The following is an 18,326-nucleotide window of genomic DNA, read 5'->3' as shown; positions in this document are numbered from 1 at the left end:
AATTTTCTTTTTCTTTTTAGGTCTTCCCAATCAAAACAATATCTGAGCTCTTGGTTGAGCTTGATAACAGGAAGGGGAATTTTTCATCCCCAATACCATTAATATCCAACAATCAGCCCTTTACGCTCAACTAAACAACCAACCTCGGATGTATATTCAGTACAACAACAATTTAATGATTGAGTGGACAACCCACCATACATCATACAGCTAAACCAGCTTTGAAATCTGAAACGTTGGCAGAACGGACATTGTTCATAGTTCATCCCAAGCCGTTTCTTTAACTCACCAAGAAGAAGAAAGTAGCCGTGTCTCCCGCTTTATCACAGTTCACAATATACTGCACGTTGATGCTGTAGCTCTTCCCACAACTCAGTGCCTCCTTTGGGCCATAAAGCTGCAAGAAGCTGCCGCTCTCCGAGTAGAACCGTAGCACTTGATATTCAACAGAAGGATAGTTAGTGTTTTCCCACTGGGAGTAGTAACATAGGGCTGGATTCTGATAACTGACCTAGGGGAAGGCAGAAATGTTTTAAAATCTATCCAAAACTGTGGTAGTTAATAATCTTTACTTTTGTAGAGGTTTAGTGGTCTAAACCCATGAGAGCCAATGAATAAATAGGAACACTTGCGGTTATCTGGTTCAAGTGGCTACCCCAGGATTTGCTAATGGCTTATTATAATGGGGTAGAATTTCTAGAACAAAACATTTTTGTTTCTGTGGCTGAAAATATTTTACCACTTCAGCCTACCGTCCTGTTTTCCTCTCCCTTCCTCTTCCCCCCTCAGTCTGAATATTCTCTCTCATCTTCCTCGCTCTCTATGCCACTATCTTCTTATTCATCTCTTCCTGCCTGTCCCACCCACTGTTCTGTTATTCAGTCTTTCTTCCGATCCTTCTCCAACCAACTGTCCTCTTCACCTTTTTCCCCTCTTCAGTCCATTGTCCTATTATTCATTCCTCTACTCCAGCTTACTGCCCTGTCTCTAATTCTCCTCATCCTACCTACTGTATCTAGAACAGTGATGGACTCTCATTATCCTCTCTGACCCAATTACATTCTCAAGCACAGTGATCAAAGTGCAATTCTGAGCACCACGTTTTTCCCCATACTGCATTTTTCCCCCTGAATTTCAGTTTTGTTGCGGTTGCCAAAGTGAGTTGTGCCTGATGCAATTGTGGCCGAAGCATTATGCTTGCACTTCGATGCAAATCATATACAATAGCACTGGAAATTGGCAAATTTCTCAAGACCAAAATTATGTTTGTGAATTATATGACTTTTGATGCAGGGAACTGTGGAAACCTTGGAGCTTTTGTCTGGTTTGGAGGTGGCTCTATGGTTTCCCTACATTAATAGGCATGATGGTGCTTGGTTCAGATCCAAAGGCAAGAGGAAGGCACATGCGCCAAGTCCAACTATATGGTGTAAGTAAGTGCAAGTAGTACATGTTAATGCAAGTACCTCCAACTAATTTGCCATGGAGAAATGTATGTGGTTGCAGGTGATCTTCTGTCTGTCTTATTATTATTATTATTAATTCCTCTCCACCTAATGTCCTACCTTTAATTCTTGTACTACTGTCTCTCCCATCTACTCTTCTGTCTTTTATAATCCCCTAGCTATCTTTCCCTCTCACTGCCCTGTATGCCATTTATCCACCCCCATCTCTTGCACCCATTGTGATGTCTATCATAATGCGCTCTTTACTTTTCCTACAGTTTTGGCTGCTGATCAGTGTGGTAGGGTCAATTGCATTTTCACTGTCCCTTCTACAGCAACCAATTTACTTTATAATCAGTAACTAGACCAGTCGGTTTTCTGATAGGGCCAGGAACCAGAACAAGAACATGAGGGCAATTATGAAGCATGACGTCACCCTAAAGCTCCCCATAGACGCGACGATTCTTCTTGCCGAACAACCGATTTTAGGGAAGCCCGACCAATCCTTCGAAATTATCGTGCGGTTAGTGGGATTCGAACGATCGTACATCTTACGATTTTTCGGCCGACATCTGTCAGGAAATTGATCGGCCAGGTCAAAAAATCTTTGTCGGCCCCAGTGCAATCTATCTATGTTTGCAGGGCCAAGCAGGAGCTCCCCTTTGTTTTCCTGGCAAATTGGTCTTTTTAGTTGATGGTAAATTCATACGATCGTTCTGAGAAGATCTTGGTCTGACGGTCAGGATCTGATCTTTTAAAAATCTCAACATCTATGGCCAGCTTTAGTGCACGAGAACCTCAAAATGTCTTCCACTAGATCCAAACTATTTCTGCATCAGCTTATGACTCAAGGGCATAAAATAATGATATCATGGGTGAATAACATTGCTGCTACATAAACACTGATCTTTTAAAAAAAGATATTTACCTTGAATGTGAAATTGGGCATCACAAAGCTTGAGGTATCAATCTGAAACTCTGCCTTTCCAGCCTGGTCTGTATTTACTTCTTGAATAACACTGCTCTGAATTTCCAGATCGACTTTTTCATTTGCAAGAGGCTGCCCCTTCTCGTTTCTTAATGTCACCTGTAATTAAGATACACAAGACTTAATTACCAGAATCAATTATGAGCACTTGTCTATAACACCAGTCATATAATAATAAACACAAATCCCATTCTTAAGATCACCCTATGCAATAGCTATACCGAACATGCTACATGTACATCAGGCTTGTGTGGGTGGGGCTACAGTTTGGCGTGCGTTCTACACGTATGAAAGCATTATCATTTTGTTGATGTAGAATTCTATTAATAGAAAGATCATTGGAGAGTCAAAACTCATGAAATAATTGTTTCTTATAAAAATACAAATAGCAAGACACTCACCCTTAATACGTAAGGCAGCCCCCGTTTGTAATACTGCTGCAGAGACTCATAGTCAAGCGAGAGACTGGCAAGCTGGCTACTGATGCCGATGTAACGATTTTCTCTTACTTGGACCCCTGTAGCAACAGACAAAAGAACCAGATTATTTATCTTGCTCTGCATTGATTGACTGTTTTTCACAATTGGGGTAAAACCCTTGGGTATTTGGAGGCCCAGCTGAATGAAGAAACTCCTGCAATTAAGCACTAGGGCTCTAGATTCCTAAGATGCCAAAACACACACTTAATAGTAAAAATGATACTTGGTTTTAATAAAATCATGATTTGTTACTGTACATTCTTCCAGGAAAGAATCTAGGGAAACATAATTCAGAGAACAGTCATGAAGAACCCCTTGAGGGATACACGTTTTCCACAATTTGATAATCCTGACTAGTAAGGTGTAGTTACTTAGTAATTTAATAAAATAGGCAGATACCCTTATTTATGATTTATCCCCTCAATAGAAGTCTGATTGGATCAGTATAATTTAGTAACAACAAAAAAAGAACCCCTCTTCTATCAGATAACCCAATGGTCCATTTCAATTAATCAATTTCCGAATTTAACAGTCAATTCTCATAAAATAATCTAAATTCACACCAACTCCATTTAAACAAATAAAGTGCAATGTGCTATTAATTGATTTTATTTAAAAAAAGTCAAAATGCCCAAACAGAGCCTACCATTGCTCTGGAAGAGATATGTGTAAAAACATATCATTAATGCTTTGTATGTTTCAAATTTAAAGAACAGGCAGAATATATTTTCCATAAAAGCCCTATTTTTGGCCCTTCAAGAGACAACAATGTGAGATTGGGTCCCTCTTACCTGTGCCTTCCTCAACCACTGTGATGTCCACAGACAGAGATGACCCAAAGACAGAAAGCCCTATGCTTAAAGGGTTCAAATCAATTTCAGCTTGGTATGTTCCATCAGGGCCCAACTGCAAAAAAAATTATATTTTATAAACAATATATACTGGGTAAGCATACTTTTATTTTCTCCTTTCTGTCCCACATTGCACCTTTCCATCCTCAAGTTGCATCTAATTAAGCACTCTCCCAAATCTTGCCTTTACTAGCTTTCAGGTTGGGCCACCTTGGCTCATAACAAGGTTACAGATATATATAAAAACATTGGGGTAACAGTCACCCTGCTATAGTTCCAGGGGTACCCAGGGTACAAATAAACACTCACCCGAAATCTCCTCCTAACTGGCCTTCAGACTGGGCCCCTTAGCTCATAACAAGTTACAGATATATAGAAACATTGGGGTGTCACCCTGCTATAGTTCCAGGGGTACCCAGGGTACAAATAAACACTCACCCCAAATCTCCCCCTAACTGACCTTCAGACTGGGCCCCCTTAGCTCATAACAAGGTTACAGATATATAGAAACATTGGGGTGTCACCCTGCTATAGTTCCAGGGGTACCCAGGGTACAAATAATCACTATGGGGGGGTTTGTGGATGCAGATGAGTCTCTCATTTATTTCTTCTTTACATTCTTTTATTCTATGCTTTCTTACACATATACTCCCAAATACACATACACTTTCCCTTACCACTACCATACATACTTTCACTTTTCACTTACACATGTATACACACTATTGTGCAACTGCACATATCACTCTACCTTGATTTTAATTACAACACCTGATTTCCACTTTTCTAAAATGGGCGTTGGTTAAGGCAGTCTCTCCCTCTTAAAAGCCGCTCAGCAAGTTGGCGGGGGAGGATCTAGCACAGAGTTGAAACCAAGGCACAGGAGATGTTTATACAAAGAATTGCTACTACAGAGAGGTAATGTACCTTGTTTACTATGACTAAAGATAAATAAGTTAGGGACCACCATGTGGGGTTTTACCTTGACGTGGTATGGTGGCTTATCAATATTATGATCATAACTTTGTAACAAAAAAACCCTGTTTCAAAATTAAATGCACTGGCATATTTACTTGAATTACTTAGACAGGGCTTTATACTTTTTGAAATTATACTTTTTGAAATTGGCCTTAGGTGTGCATCCACAAACCCCCCCATATTGATACAAATAATCACTCATCCCAAATCTCCCCCTAACTGACCTTCAGACTGGGCCCCCTTAGCTCATAACAAGGTTACAGATATATAGAAACATTGGGGTAACAGTCACCCTGCTATAGTTCTAGGGGTACCCAGGGCACAAATAAACACTCACCCCAAATCTCCCCCTAACTGGCCTTCAGACTGGGCCCCCTTAGCTCATAACAAGGTTACAGATATATAGAAACATTGGGGTATCACCCTGCTATAGTTCCAGGGGTACCCAGGGTACAAATAAGCACTCACCCCAAATCTCCCCCTAACTGACCTTCAGACTGGGCCCCCTTAGCTCATAACAAGGTTACAGATATATAGAAACATTGGGGTATCACCCTGCTATAGTTCCAGGGGTACCCAGGGTACAAATAAACACTCACCCCAAATCTCCCCCCAACTGGCCTTCAGGCTGCAAGCATTTTTGAAAACTCACCTGTTCGGTTGTATTCAAGCATTTTTCTGATTTGTCCTTTAAGCAGTTTCGACTTCGTCCAAAGGGAAAAACTTGTTTGCAAATCCGTACTGTGACCCTACCCGGGACTGGTTGACCATAGGTGTATCTGAGGGAGAAGAGCCATTAAGATGCTACAGAAGTTACGGTACTATGAATTCAAATCGTTACCTTGTTCTAAACTGTGTGAGGATGATATTGAATATCCTTACTTTTAATATATACATACAGTATATATATCCATCCAACGTTTCGACCCATACTGGGGCCTTTATCCTTGAAAAGGCCCAATATGGGCCTGTCCATTTGCTATGTTATAGTTTATATGTATATATCACACATATATATGACACATACTTTTTGACAGGGCTCTCTTTGCTCTAGACTGAACTCAAAGGTCTGATGAATAGATTGAATTTTTTTACTGCAATAAATGTGTATATAATACCCAGCTAGACAGTTCTGTATTACCCTATTACTATGGAAAATAACATCTAATATTACTCACACAGCAGAGACATTGAATTTCGCAGTCTCGTCCAATACAGATAAAGTTTGAGGGGCGGCCACGGAGACACTGAATCTCGGTGGTACTGAAAGGGAACAAGAAACAATATAAAACAGAACCAGGATAAGTGAGAAAAGATGTAAAATGAAGAGAGAGACCTGAGAGATGACCTGATAACAGCCAGACATACAAATAATGGAAGCTGCCATCTGTGTGTTCAAGTCCCACCCACTGCTTGAGTTAGACACTTTGTGTCCCGCCCCCTGTTAACTTTCCATTAATGTGTTCTAGTCCAGCCTGATGATTTACAATCTACCTACTCCAGTACATAAGGGTAGATGACCTTAGGGATCCTGTAGTTGCACCTAAATATGATTAGTCTCCCACTACAGGAAAATGAACATGATTTGACAGGAAAATTTCTATTACATAGACCTTCATAGACCTAGTGAGTTGATATATTAGAGAATATGGAATTGAATTCATACTGTATTCTTCCACTGTAAAATATTCCATAACATCAATGTTATCTGATGTGCTCTCAACAATGATATTGTAGGAGCCAGGAGCTGCGTCACTGATAAGCTGGAAGAACAGTTCCGCAACACCACGTTGTGAGGTCAGATCTAGCCACTGGGCTATGCGACTCCCTGAAGGGTCCTACAGAAGAAAAAGAAGACATCAAATTAGCATAAAGGCTGTGAGACTGAATCTATCGGAAATCATAGCCATCCTTTGTAATGGCCTTGGCATAGTTTATACCTAAAGTTTTTTCCAATAAAACCTATCAGATCTTCCATCAAAAACAGTTATTCCCATAGAGCCCAAGACTAGTGTAACTTCTGGGACCCATGCAATATATTGAACTATACTAATATTGCATATCAAGGCTAAAGCAACAACATGGTCTCCTATATCTGAGGGTAGAGGTAGGTTACCTAGAAAAGTCTGTGATTCCTCGACCTACTTATCTGAAGTAATTGAGCTATAAAGAATGCTAGAGGACACCAGGCTGCACATTCCATCCTTTACATCACCCAACAGGTCAAAAGTTTTGGTCTATAATTGGATTTGCAATGTGATTGGTGTGTATAGGGCTAAAATGACAGCCGTCTTGACCGATATCTGACCACTCTACCTTTACAATTACTAAATCTCATTGTGTTAGAAATACAACCACCCCTTAATGCTTTCAACAAGTCTGCTTAGACCTTACTATGATCTTATGGATGTCCCTGTGAACAGGCGGTCCTTCTTCAAATAACAAGATGACCAATAAGTCTGTATAGCACCATGTTCTGCCATGGGCCTTGTTCATTTTCTAAAAGTCACCATCATAGTCCAAAAGTTTACTGTAGGTTAATTGGCTAAGGAAATCAAAGTGTGTGTGTATATGTGTGTTTTAGAGCTATAAGACAATAAGACAATTGGCAATATGATAATAAATTGCAGAACAATAACTTTTTATGGACCAGTGTTTTTCTTACCTGAAGGTAAACAGCTGAGAACTGAAAGATAAAATGGGAGATGTTATTCCCTTTGGTATAAGGATTATACCAGCACATAAGTATTAACAACCACACACACATGTAAGCAGCACACACACACTCTCACCTCCCTGAGAGAGAACTAGAGACTAATCTAAAAAAAATTTTTTTAAAAAACAAATGGATTCCTTGCTATGAGAGAATTGGGGTTCAGTCCATAGGATTAATGAATCATTCATTAAGACAGAGTTATTCCTATTTGACCAATGGATCCCTCACTGAGATATAGATGGGGTTCATCCCATCAGACCAATGAATGCCTCATTGCAAAACAATTGGGGTTCACCCAAAAAGATCAATGAATGTTTATTCTTAAAAAACAATAGGGGTTGTTTACTCTCAACCTTAGCAGAAGTGCAACAGCCTCTTGGCTGCAGAGAGTCCTTCTGCCTGGGGTCTAGCTGTGATCTGCTCCCTAACTTGAGCACCTGAATGTGAATCTGTATGATGTGTAAGTTAAGAGCCACAACTCTGCTTTCCTCCCAGGAAGACAGTTCAACCCCACTGGTCTCCTGTGTCCCCGGAGATGCCAGAGAAAGAGGAATCCTAGATGCCCCACTCATTCACGTGGCTATATGAACATTCTGAGCATTCATCCATTCATCACAAAATATATCACACCCCCACATTCAGAGAGTCATAGTTTACCTGCTGATTTACTGGGTGCAGCAGGGAATCCATTGTGATCAGTCGAAAGTCAACTGTAGAACAAGAAATTTACATGAAGGATTTTAAGGATCATGGGAGCCTCTTGTCTTGAATTTTATTTTTTTATGCAATAACTATATATTTTCTACCTCAATTTCTGTTTCCACACACAAAAGTGTCATTCCATATAAACATTATGAGTCAACACTATCATCCTTTCTTTTCCCGTAGATGCCTCGATGGCTGCCAGATGAGCAAGGGTCAGTTGAGACCTTTCTGAGGGATGTTGGATTAGGTGTGACCCGAGTAATTATTGCTTGTGCCAATCTCCTTTGGTAGTTCATAACTTGATCTGGACAACTTAATTCCTGGTGGCACAACTTAATCACTTAGTTGTGCCTTCTAATTACTCTTCTCTCCAAGCACCCAGCAGCTCTTGACTTGAGGGGTCATTTGTGACCACAACCTCAGTTGCTGCTGAGCTAAAATAGGTGCAATCTTTACGCAAATTGGCCATTCATCAAACATACTTTCGTAGAAAGCCTCTACTTGCGCTTTTGTATAGTTGCTTTTGGTGTACCTACTGACAATATGGAACCCTCAAAGATACTACCACCTCAAAGCTGGTGAGAACTGCAGGGTTCCCACAGTGATCTCCATCAATATGGGACACAGATGTCATTTGGACACCTAGCGGCCAAAATATTGGCACTCTAACATCAAAGAATTTCATCACAATTGCATCCGATTCAGGTTGAAGTTCAAGCATCGAGAGCAATTGGGTCACGTTCATCTCCACAGATGCAGTGGAATTATGGTGGAAACTCTGAATTTCACCTGAAATTGCACTTGTGATTGTAAATGTGGCCCCCAGTTTGGTTATAGTCATCTACATTCACAGAGTCAGTAATAGCTGAGGGCAGGGAAGGGTGTAGTGGAAGTTGGCCATTAACTTCAGCCTGATTCAGCAAAAGAATAAGAATAGCAACTTGACTGGAAGGATGCCAATACACTCCACCTATAGGAGGGGACCCTAAAACCTGCAGATCCAGTTGAAATCTACTGAGCCAATGAGTAACAATTACACAATGCCTTGAATATTCCCTAAAATGGGCTGGCATATATGTATTACAAAATCTAAAATCTAAAAAATCAAATTAAAAAAATTTGCATTTCTTAATGTAATATTCTACCTTTTAATTGCTCATTGTGAATTTTAATGGTGCACTTTTAAGAAGTGCTTGAAGGTGTTGTAATCTTTTGGAGCAAACAATAAAATTCGCAAACCTTTTTCCCGTGTAGGAAGAGATCGCTAAAGAGTTTCCAGGTTCACAAAAACGATATTAAATTCACAAAAGGAAAGTTTGTTTTCGCAAAGGCATAACTTTTCGCATTGCAAATATTTTTTCCATTGTGATATTTTTATTACAGTCTCCCATATGCCTCTGTTCTATGGCCATTACCTTTATTGCCAGGCTTATAGATAGGTTTGTCGAACTGAATGAATGTGACAGTTTGTGTCTTCTGTTGCGAAACAATCACGACCGTCTTACGATCCAAAACTTCTTCTTCACCACTGATTGCAGAAAGCGTGACAGCGACAGGTGTATCAGATTCTACTTCCGGAACCTCAAAGAGATAGGGAGGAAATTATTAGGCAATGGCTTTGCTATAGATACAATCACAAGTCAAAATGTAAGCTTGAAAAAAATGGCTGTAAAACACTAATTTCATTTTTTTTTTTACAAAAAATTCTTCTGTAGACATTTGAACACATATAAAAAGCCATCCTGTATGACATTCTAAAGTGCGTCTCCCCTAGCAGAACTTTGATGCCAAAAAACTTCTAAGAGATAATTATGGGTTCAACCCAAAAGACCATTTGATACCTCTCCAAGAGACAATTAGGGGGTTAATTCCAAAAGGCCAGTATTTGCGTCACTGAGAAAAAATTTGTGGTTCATCCCAAAAGACCATTGGATCCCTCATTGAGGGTGAATGGGGGACTCTTATAACCACTGGATCTCTCACTGAGAGAGAATTTGAGGTTCATCTCAAAATACCACTAGATCCCTCATTGAGGGAAAAATAGAATCTCATTGAGAGAGAATTTGAGGTTCATCTCAAAAGACCACCGGATCTCTCATTGAAGGGGAATTAGAATCTCTTATGACCACTGGATCACTCACTGAGAGAGAGTTTGGGGTTCATCTCAAAAGACCATTGGATTCCTCACTTAATGAGAATTAGAGATTCTTTTCAAAAAGCCACTGGAACTCTTTGTCAATTTGAGGTTCATCCCAAAAGATCAGTGTCTCCATAACAGAGAGATAATTGGGGGTTCATGGCAAAAGACCAATGTATGCCTAACAGAGGGATCTCGAAATTCTTCAACCACAGTCTAAATTAGGGGTTCCTCCCAAAAGACCACCAGAATCCTCAGTCAGAGACAATTAAAAGTTCATCCCAAAAGACCAGTATATCCCCCACTGAGAGAGAGGGAGAGAGAGAGAGAGAGGGGGAGAGAGAGGGAGAGAGAATTAAGGTCAATGAAAAGAAAAATATTCATTAAAGATTTATGAAACAGATTTATTAACTGTCCACTATTTTGTTGGATTTTTATAATACGAAGTTTCCTTTTTAAATGTGCCGTACACTCTACTGACTGGACCAGAGTCACTCAACATTGATCCGTATAACAGATGTGTATGACCCACACTGGCCCAAATTAACATGAACAAAATCCTATACATATTTTATTGTTAAGAAGCATCTTTTGATTTATGTTGCCCCATCACTGCCCTAACAAGTCTCCCTTTTACTGTATTTCTCCACCCTGTGCTTTCTGTCAACTGCCCCTGTTGCCCCTTAATGTATTTATGGTTTAGCAGAGAAACACTTACTGGGAATTCTTTACACATAAAAAAACAAGGGGGTTGAACTGTTTCTTCAAAGATGGTGGTTTCAACTCCATTGTGCAGCAAGACAACATGGAGACTAACTGCTTCTTCATAGTCCTGTAAGTTCACACAGGCCCTCTGTGTCCCTCCACTGCTCAACTGTACTGGGATAGTCAGGACATGATGCCTGCAAAACATTAGGACAACATAGAAAGAGTTAAATCAATAATAACACATTTATAAAATACACCCAAAATAATTATGGCTTTGTACTTCATTCATTCGCTGCATCATTTACTTTCACAAGTGAAAACTACATACAGACTTACTCACATCATGTGACTTGATACACTATATATGTTATGTGATTAGATCCAGCTTCTGAACTCAAGTAAAATCAAATTTGATTGAGTACGTGGAAAATATGCCCATCACATTTCCATGTAACTTCATGGTGGCAGTTTTGTGCAACAGGAATGGCTTTAGGATAGGGAGGGATGTGTCTATAGTAACAGTGGATAATAGTCTCTGGGAAGGGAGTGTGACTGTGGGATAGCAGGTATAGTAGGGAGAAATGTGCCTATAGTAACAGTGGATAATAGTCTCTGGGAAGGAGTGGACCTGTCCAGTATAGTAGGGAGAGATGGTACTAGGAACCGGTCTCCTGGGAATGATGACGATAGAGGATGATATAGGGAAGGGATAGTAACAGAAAGTGTGACTGGGATAGCAAGTACAGTATAGTAGGGAGAGATGGTGCCTATAGTAACAGTGGAAAATAAGTCTTGGGAAGGGAGTCGTGACTGTGGGATAGCAGGTATCAGCTAGGAGGATGACTTTATAGTAACAGTGATATAGTACTCTCAGGAAGGGAGTGTGACTGGGACAGATAGGCAGTATAGTAGGAGACAAATCGAAATAGTACAGTGGATAAAGTCTCTGGGAAGGGAGTGTGACTGTGGGATAGCAGGTATAGTAGGGAGGGATGTGTCTATAGTAAACAGTGGATAATAGTTTCTGGGAAGGGAGTGTGACTGTTGGGATAGCAGCTATAGTAGGGAGAGATGTGTCTATAGTAACAGTGGATAATAGTCTCTGGAAGGGAGTGTGACTGTGGGATAGCAGGTATAGTAGGGAGAGATGTGTCTATAGTAACAGTGGATAATAGTCTCTGGGAAGGGAGTGTGACTGTGGGATAGCAGCTATAGTAGGGAGAGATGTGTCTATAGTAACAGTGGATAATAGTCTCTGGGAAGGGAGTGTGACTGTGGGATAGCAGGTATAGTAGGAAGAGATGTTGTCTATAGTAACAGTGGATAATAGTCTCTGGGAAAGGGAGTGTGACTGTGGGTATAGCAGCTATAGTAGGGAGAGATGTGTCTATAGTAAACAGTGGATAATAGTCTCTGGGAAGGGAGTGTGACTGTGGGATAGCAGGTATAGTAGGGAGAGATGTGTCTATAGTAACAGTGGATAATAGTCCTCCTGGAAGGAGTGTGACTGTGGGATTAGCAGGAGTAGGGAGAGATGTGTCACTATAGTACACGCTGCGATATCGTCTCTGGGTAAGGGAGTGTGAGTGGGTCGCATGTGTCTATAGTACAGTGGAATAGTCTGCTGGGAAGGGAGTGTGAGATAGCTATAGTAGGGGTAGAGTCCTCTTATAGTACAGTGGGTGCCTGGATAATGGGAAGTCGTACCTGGTCACTACGTAGTCAGTACGGATAATAGTCTCCTGCGCGACCACGGCCCTCAGTGTGCACTGTGGGATAGCGGGGATCATGTGCTCTATAGTACACACGTGGATAATTAGTCTCTGGGAGGGAGTGTGACGTGGGGATAGGCAGGTATACGTAGGGAGGGTGTGTCTATAAGTAACAGGTATAATAGTCCTCTGGGAAGGGAGTGTGACTGGTGGGATAGCAGCTATAGTAGGGAGAGATGCTGATATAGTAACAGTGCGAATAATAGTGCCTCCTGGGAAGGGAGTGTGAACTGGTGGATAAGCAGGTAATAGTAGGGAGAGATGTGTCTATAGTAACAGTGGATAATAGCTTCTGGGAAGGGAGTGTGACTGTGGGATAGCAGGTATAGTAGGGAGAGATGTGTCATATACAGTGGATAATAGTCCTGGGAAGTGAGTGTGACTGTGGGATAAGCAGTATAGTAGGGAGAGATGGTGTCTATAGTAACAGTGGATATAGTCTCTGGGAAGGGAGTGGACTGGGATAGCAGGTATAGTAGGAGAGATGCGCCTATAGTAACAGTGGGATAATAGTCTCTGGGAAGGGAGTGTGACTGTGGATAGCAGGTATAGTAGGGAGAGATGGTGCCTATAGTAACAGTGGGATAATAGTCTCTGGGAAGGGAGTGTGACTGTGGGATAGCAGGGTATAGTAGGGAGAGAGCTATAGTACAGTGATAATGTCTCTGGGAAGGAGTGACTGTGGGATAGGGTATAGTAGGAGAGATGGTGTCTATAGTAACAGGTGGGATATTAGTCTCTGGGAAGGGAGTGTGACTGTGGGATAGCAGGTATTAGTAGGGAGAGATGGTGTCTATAGTTAACAGTGGATAATAGTCTCCTGGGAAGGGAGTGTGGACTGTGGGATAGCAGGTATAGTAGGGAGAGATGGTGTCTATAGTAACAGTGGATAATAGTCTCTGGGAAGGAGTGTGACTGTGGGATAGCAGGTATAGTAGGGAGAGATGGTGCCTATAGTAACAGTGGATAATAGTCTCTGGAAGGGAGTGTGACTGTGGATAGCAGGTATTAGTAGGGAGATGATGGTGCCTATAGTAAACAGTGGATAATAGTCTCTGGGAAGGGAGTGGACTGTGGCGATAGCAGGTATAGTAGGGAGGATGTGTCTATAGTAACAGTGGATAATAGTTTCTGGAAGGGAGTGTGACTGTGGGATAGCAGCTATTTAGTAGGGAAGATGTGTCTATAGTAACAGTGGATAATAGTCTCTGGGAAGGGAGTGTGACTGTGGGATCAGCAGGTATAGTAGGGAGAGATGTGTCTATAGTAACAGTGGATAATAGTCTCTGGGAAGGGAGTGTGACTGTGGGATAGCAGCTATAGTAGGGAGAGATGTGTCTATAGTAACAGTGGATAATAGTCTCTGGGAAGGGAGTGTGACTGTGGGATAGCAGGTATAGTAGGGAGGGATGTGTCTATAGTAACAGTGGATAATAGTCTCTGGGAGGGAGTTGGTGACTGTGGATAGCAGGTATAGTAGGGAGAGATGAGTGCCTATAGTAACAGTGGATAATAGTCTCTGGGAAGGGAGTGTGACTGTGGATAGCAGGTATAGTAGGGAGGATGTGTCTATAGTAACAGTGGATAATAGTTTCTGGGAAGGGAGTGTGGACTGTGGGATAGCAGCTATAGTAGGGAGAGATGTGTCTATTAGTACCAGTGGATAATAGTCTCTGGGAAGGGAGTGTGACTGTGGGATAGCAGGTATAGTAGGGAGAGATGTGTCTATAGTAACAGTGGATAATAGTCTCTGGGAAGGGGTGTGACTGTGGGATAGCAGCTATAGTAGGGAGAGATGTGTCTATAGTAACAGTGGATAATAGTCTCTGGGAAGGAGTGTGACTGTGGGATAGCAGGTATAGTAGGGAGAGATGTGTCTATAGTAACAGTGGATAATAGTCTCTGGGAAGGGAGTGTGACTGTGGGATAGCAGGTATAGTAGGGAGAGATGTGTCTATAGTAACAGTGGATAATAGTCACTGGGAAGTGAGTGTGACTGTGGGATAACAGGTATAGTAGGGAGAGATGGTGTCTATAGTAACAGTGGATAATAGTCTCTGGGAAGGGAGTGTGACTGTGGGATAGCAGGTATAGTAGGGAGAGATGGCGCCTATAGTAACAGTGGGATAATAGTCTCTGGGTAGGGAGTGTGACTGTGGGATAGCAGGTATAGTAGGGAGAGATGGTGCCTATAGTAACAGTGGATAATAGTCTCTGGGAAGGGAGTGTGACTGTGGGATAGCAGGTATAGTAGGGAGAGATGGTGTCTATAGTAACAGTGGATAATAGTCTCTGGGAAGGGAGTGTGACTGTGGGATAGCAGGTATAGTAGGGAGAGATGGTGTCTATAGTAACAGTGGATAATAGTCTCTGGGAAGGGAGTGTGACTGTGGGATAGCAGGTATAGTAGGGAGAGATGGTGTCTATAGTAACAGTGGATAATAGTCTCTGGGAAGGGAGTGTGACTGTGGGATAGCAGGTATAGTAGGGAGAGATGGTGCCTATAGTAACAGTGGATAATAGTCTCTGGGAAGGGAGTGTGACTGTGGGATAGCAGGTATAGTAGGGAGAGATGTGTCTATAGTAACAGAGGAGTTATACTAGTTTTACTCTTGTTAAAGTACAGGCACAACAAGGACTGAAAAGCTTTACAGTCAGTTCAACATGCAGTAAAGAGAAGCGCCTGTAATTTGCTCATATGCTGATGCACAATGTTCCTTCACTCAGAAATACATTTGTTCATTTTCTTTTCAGTCTGTGCAGATTAAAAGCTTTTTGGTAAGATTATCAGACAGCAGGGTGTTTTACTCAGAGGTTCTTCTGCCTTGTATCACGAGCACATTAGAATTGCAACCTTGTGTATTTGTATTTATGGAGCAGTGAAATAATAAGAGTTTACCACAACCCATCAGAGAGAAATTCCCCCATTCTCTATTAAACTGGAATGATAAATAACTCCAAAATAGGAAAAGAATAAAACTGCCACTTGACAGATGCAACGCCTGGTACCTGATTTGAGGCACAGTAAGGCAATGGCAAAAAATATGCAATACAGTATATTGAAGGTTTATTAATTATTTTAAAGAGACAACAGGATTAATTCGGTTCTGTTTCGTGTTATTTCTTTGGGTACACCTCCTAATACCACATCAATCATTAATTAAAGAAAACACAAATTTAACAAAACTGCCGTGAATACGTATAATACGTAAGATTTCTTGGTATGACCAGAAAGAACATCACCAACACTTATGTTGTATTTAAGGAGCAGTTGAACATTCCGACTGTTACATTTGCTTTGTCCTTGGCCTGGACCCCCTTTATCTCTATAATCTGGATGGAGTTATGACTGTTGGGGTCTCCAGGATGATTATGGTAAATAATGCAGAAAGATAGAAGAAGACACTGTGTCTAATATGCACCTACAGAGGCCCAGCAGTGGCAGGAAGGTGAGTATAATACACACAGCTTGTTATATAGTATATATGTTGTATCACTTACAGCTTTGAGGTGGCTCCAGCGATGAGACCCAGGAGGCAAGAGAACAGGAGGAACCTCCTTTGGTTCATTGTGACAGTGAACGGAGCCTGCTGGTTCTTGTGTGAACCAACTCCTACTGTGACAACCTGCTCCAGGCTTTATATCACTTTAATAGAGGGAACTCCCATATAGGAACCACCTGCTAGTTGCTCAATAGCACTTCTCATGTACAGTCAGAAGTCCTGCCTGCACAACGTGCACAACTGAGCATTGGAAAGGTGTGTGTGTCGGGAGGGGAATCTATAACAACAGAGAGAACAAGCTGACATTGACCTTTGTAGGCTTTTGTAGCAGAGTGAGACGCTACAGGCTGACCAGCTGGGTTTTTATTAGCCTCAGGTGGCTAATCAGTAGTCCTTAAAACCCTGTCTGATCACAAAAGCCCACTATACTATACCTGCTATCCCACAGTCACACTCCCTTCCCAGAGACTATTATCCACTGTTACTATAGGCACCATCTCTCCCTACTATACCTGCTATCCCACAGTCACACTCCCTTCCCAGAGCCTATTATCCACTGTTACTATAGACACCATCTCTCCCTACTATACCTGCTATCCACAGTCACACTCCCTTCCCAGAGACTATTATCCACTGTTACTATAGACACCATCTCTCCCTAACTATACCTGCTATCCCACAGTCACACTCCCTTCCCAGAGACTATTATCCCACTGTTACTATAGACACCATCTCTCCCTACTATACCTGCTATCCCACAGTTACACTCCCTTCCCAGAGACTATTATCCACTGTTACTATAGGCACCATCTCTCCCTACTATACCTGCTTTTCTTTGAGACTATTTGCTGTCCTGATGCTTACTCTGTGGAACCTGTCATAGCTTCCCTAAAAATATATATATATTTTTCCCCTCCCCCATAGTAAGTCATTCAGCATGTGGTTTCAGTAAAAATGAGGTCTGATATTGTGATAACGGAGTATTCTGAATTACCATATGACCCATAGTCATCAGTTGAGTTATTAGAAATCCATCCAGCAAATGAACAAGCTGACAGTAAGTTTTGCCCTGGATTTCCCTTAAAGTCTGGCTTTACCCTGGGAGCTAAATCATATTTAGGGGCATCAAAAGAAGTGAACAAAATGTCAGCTGTTTACAACCATACTGGCGAACTATGGTGTTCTGTGCAGGGAGGGGGAGTACAGGTCTTAAAAGTTTTGGGGTGGCACACTTATTATGTTCATGTCATAAAAGAGCAATGCATTTTGGAATCTAAGCTAGTAAAGTGTGAGGTTCCTAGAAATGGCATTATAGGATACAATTTCAGGGTCAGACTGGGCTGGCGGGACACCAGGAAAAAACCCGGTGGGCCCCCAGACCTTCGTTGGCCCTGCTGACCCAGATCTGCTCCCTGCAGAAAACCATGAACATTCTGCGTTGTAGTGTTGTGTACTGCATCTGGAAGAGCTCGCGACTGGGTTGGGGGCCCCTGAGAAAGTGTGGGTGCCCCTAAGGTCTGACTCTACTCAAGTGCAAGTTTGCATAAACTCAGATGGCCAACAAGGCCATGTACATATTGACTATTCATTAAAAGTTCGTTCTTCCCAACATGCTCCTCACACCTCCACCTTGTTGCCATCAGCACCTCTTCTGTCATTACAAAAATTGTGCAAAAGTGCACCTGCTGACATAAAGAAAACCTGGAGTTACCTCCACTCAACACAATGCTGTAATTCCAGGGTGCCCAGAGCCAGTTGTGTCAATGGTTGCAACAGTCTTGTACCCAAACTATAACTTCTTAATGCCGTTTTAACCAAATGCCAGAAGCGATGCCTTCACCACTTCAGAAATATTAGATGGCCAATGGACACATGCACAACTGTGTTCATTTTGACATATCGGGTGCAGTTGTGGTAATTGCAACATGACGCTGGAATTGTGAGGGGTGGGGAAACTCATAGTAACTCAGTTAGTGGTGTAAACTGAATTTACATGGGCCCAGAGAATCCTTTTTTATGCCCCCCAACTTGCAAACTCACATGG

General features: G+C 41.7%; 1 protein-coding gene and 1 long non-coding RNA gene across 2 annotated transcripts in view; one reads left to right on the top strand and one right to left on the bottom strand.

Annotated features, from left to right (window-relative positions):
* The window catches only part of LOC100036845 (uncharacterized), a 33,596-nt gene extending 16,991 nt beyond the window's left edge, over positions 1-16,605 (bottom strand). The window contains 12 exon segments of the mRNA NM_001097133.1: positions 290-511; positions 2,374-2,532; positions 2,835-2,950; positions 3,704-3,818; positions 5,394-5,520; positions 5,920-6,004; positions 6,408-6,579; positions 7,407-7,427; positions 8,115-8,167; positions 9,578-9,743; positions 11,018-11,201; positions 16,281-16,605. Of these exon segments, the coding sequence (NP_001090602.1) occupies positions 290-511; positions 2,374-2,532; positions 2,835-2,950; positions 3,704-3,818; positions 5,394-5,520; positions 5,920-6,004; positions 6,408-6,579; positions 7,407-7,427; positions 8,115-8,167; positions 9,578-9,743; positions 11,018-11,201; positions 16,281-16,348 (1,488 nt within the window). The 5' untranslated portion in view covers positions 16,349-16,605.
* On the top strand, positions 5,435-6,753 carry LOC108697327. The gene is made up of 2 exons (XR_001932412.2): positions 5,435-5,559; positions 6,479-6,753. It is a non-coding gene; the product is annotated as an uncharacterized LOC108697327 (long non-coding RNA).
* Positions 16,606-18,326: the final 1,721 nt, after the last annotated feature.

This window comes from Xenopus laevis, chromosome 7S, assembly GCF_017654675.1.
Source record: "Xenopus laevis strain J_2021 chromosome 7S, Xenopus_laevis_v10.1, whole genome shotgun sequence".
Taxonomy (NCBI): domain Eukaryota; kingdom Metazoa; phylum Chordata; class Amphibia; order Anura; family Pipidae; genus Xenopus; species Xenopus laevis.
This window is presented reverse-complemented; position numbering and strand designations above follow the sequence as displayed.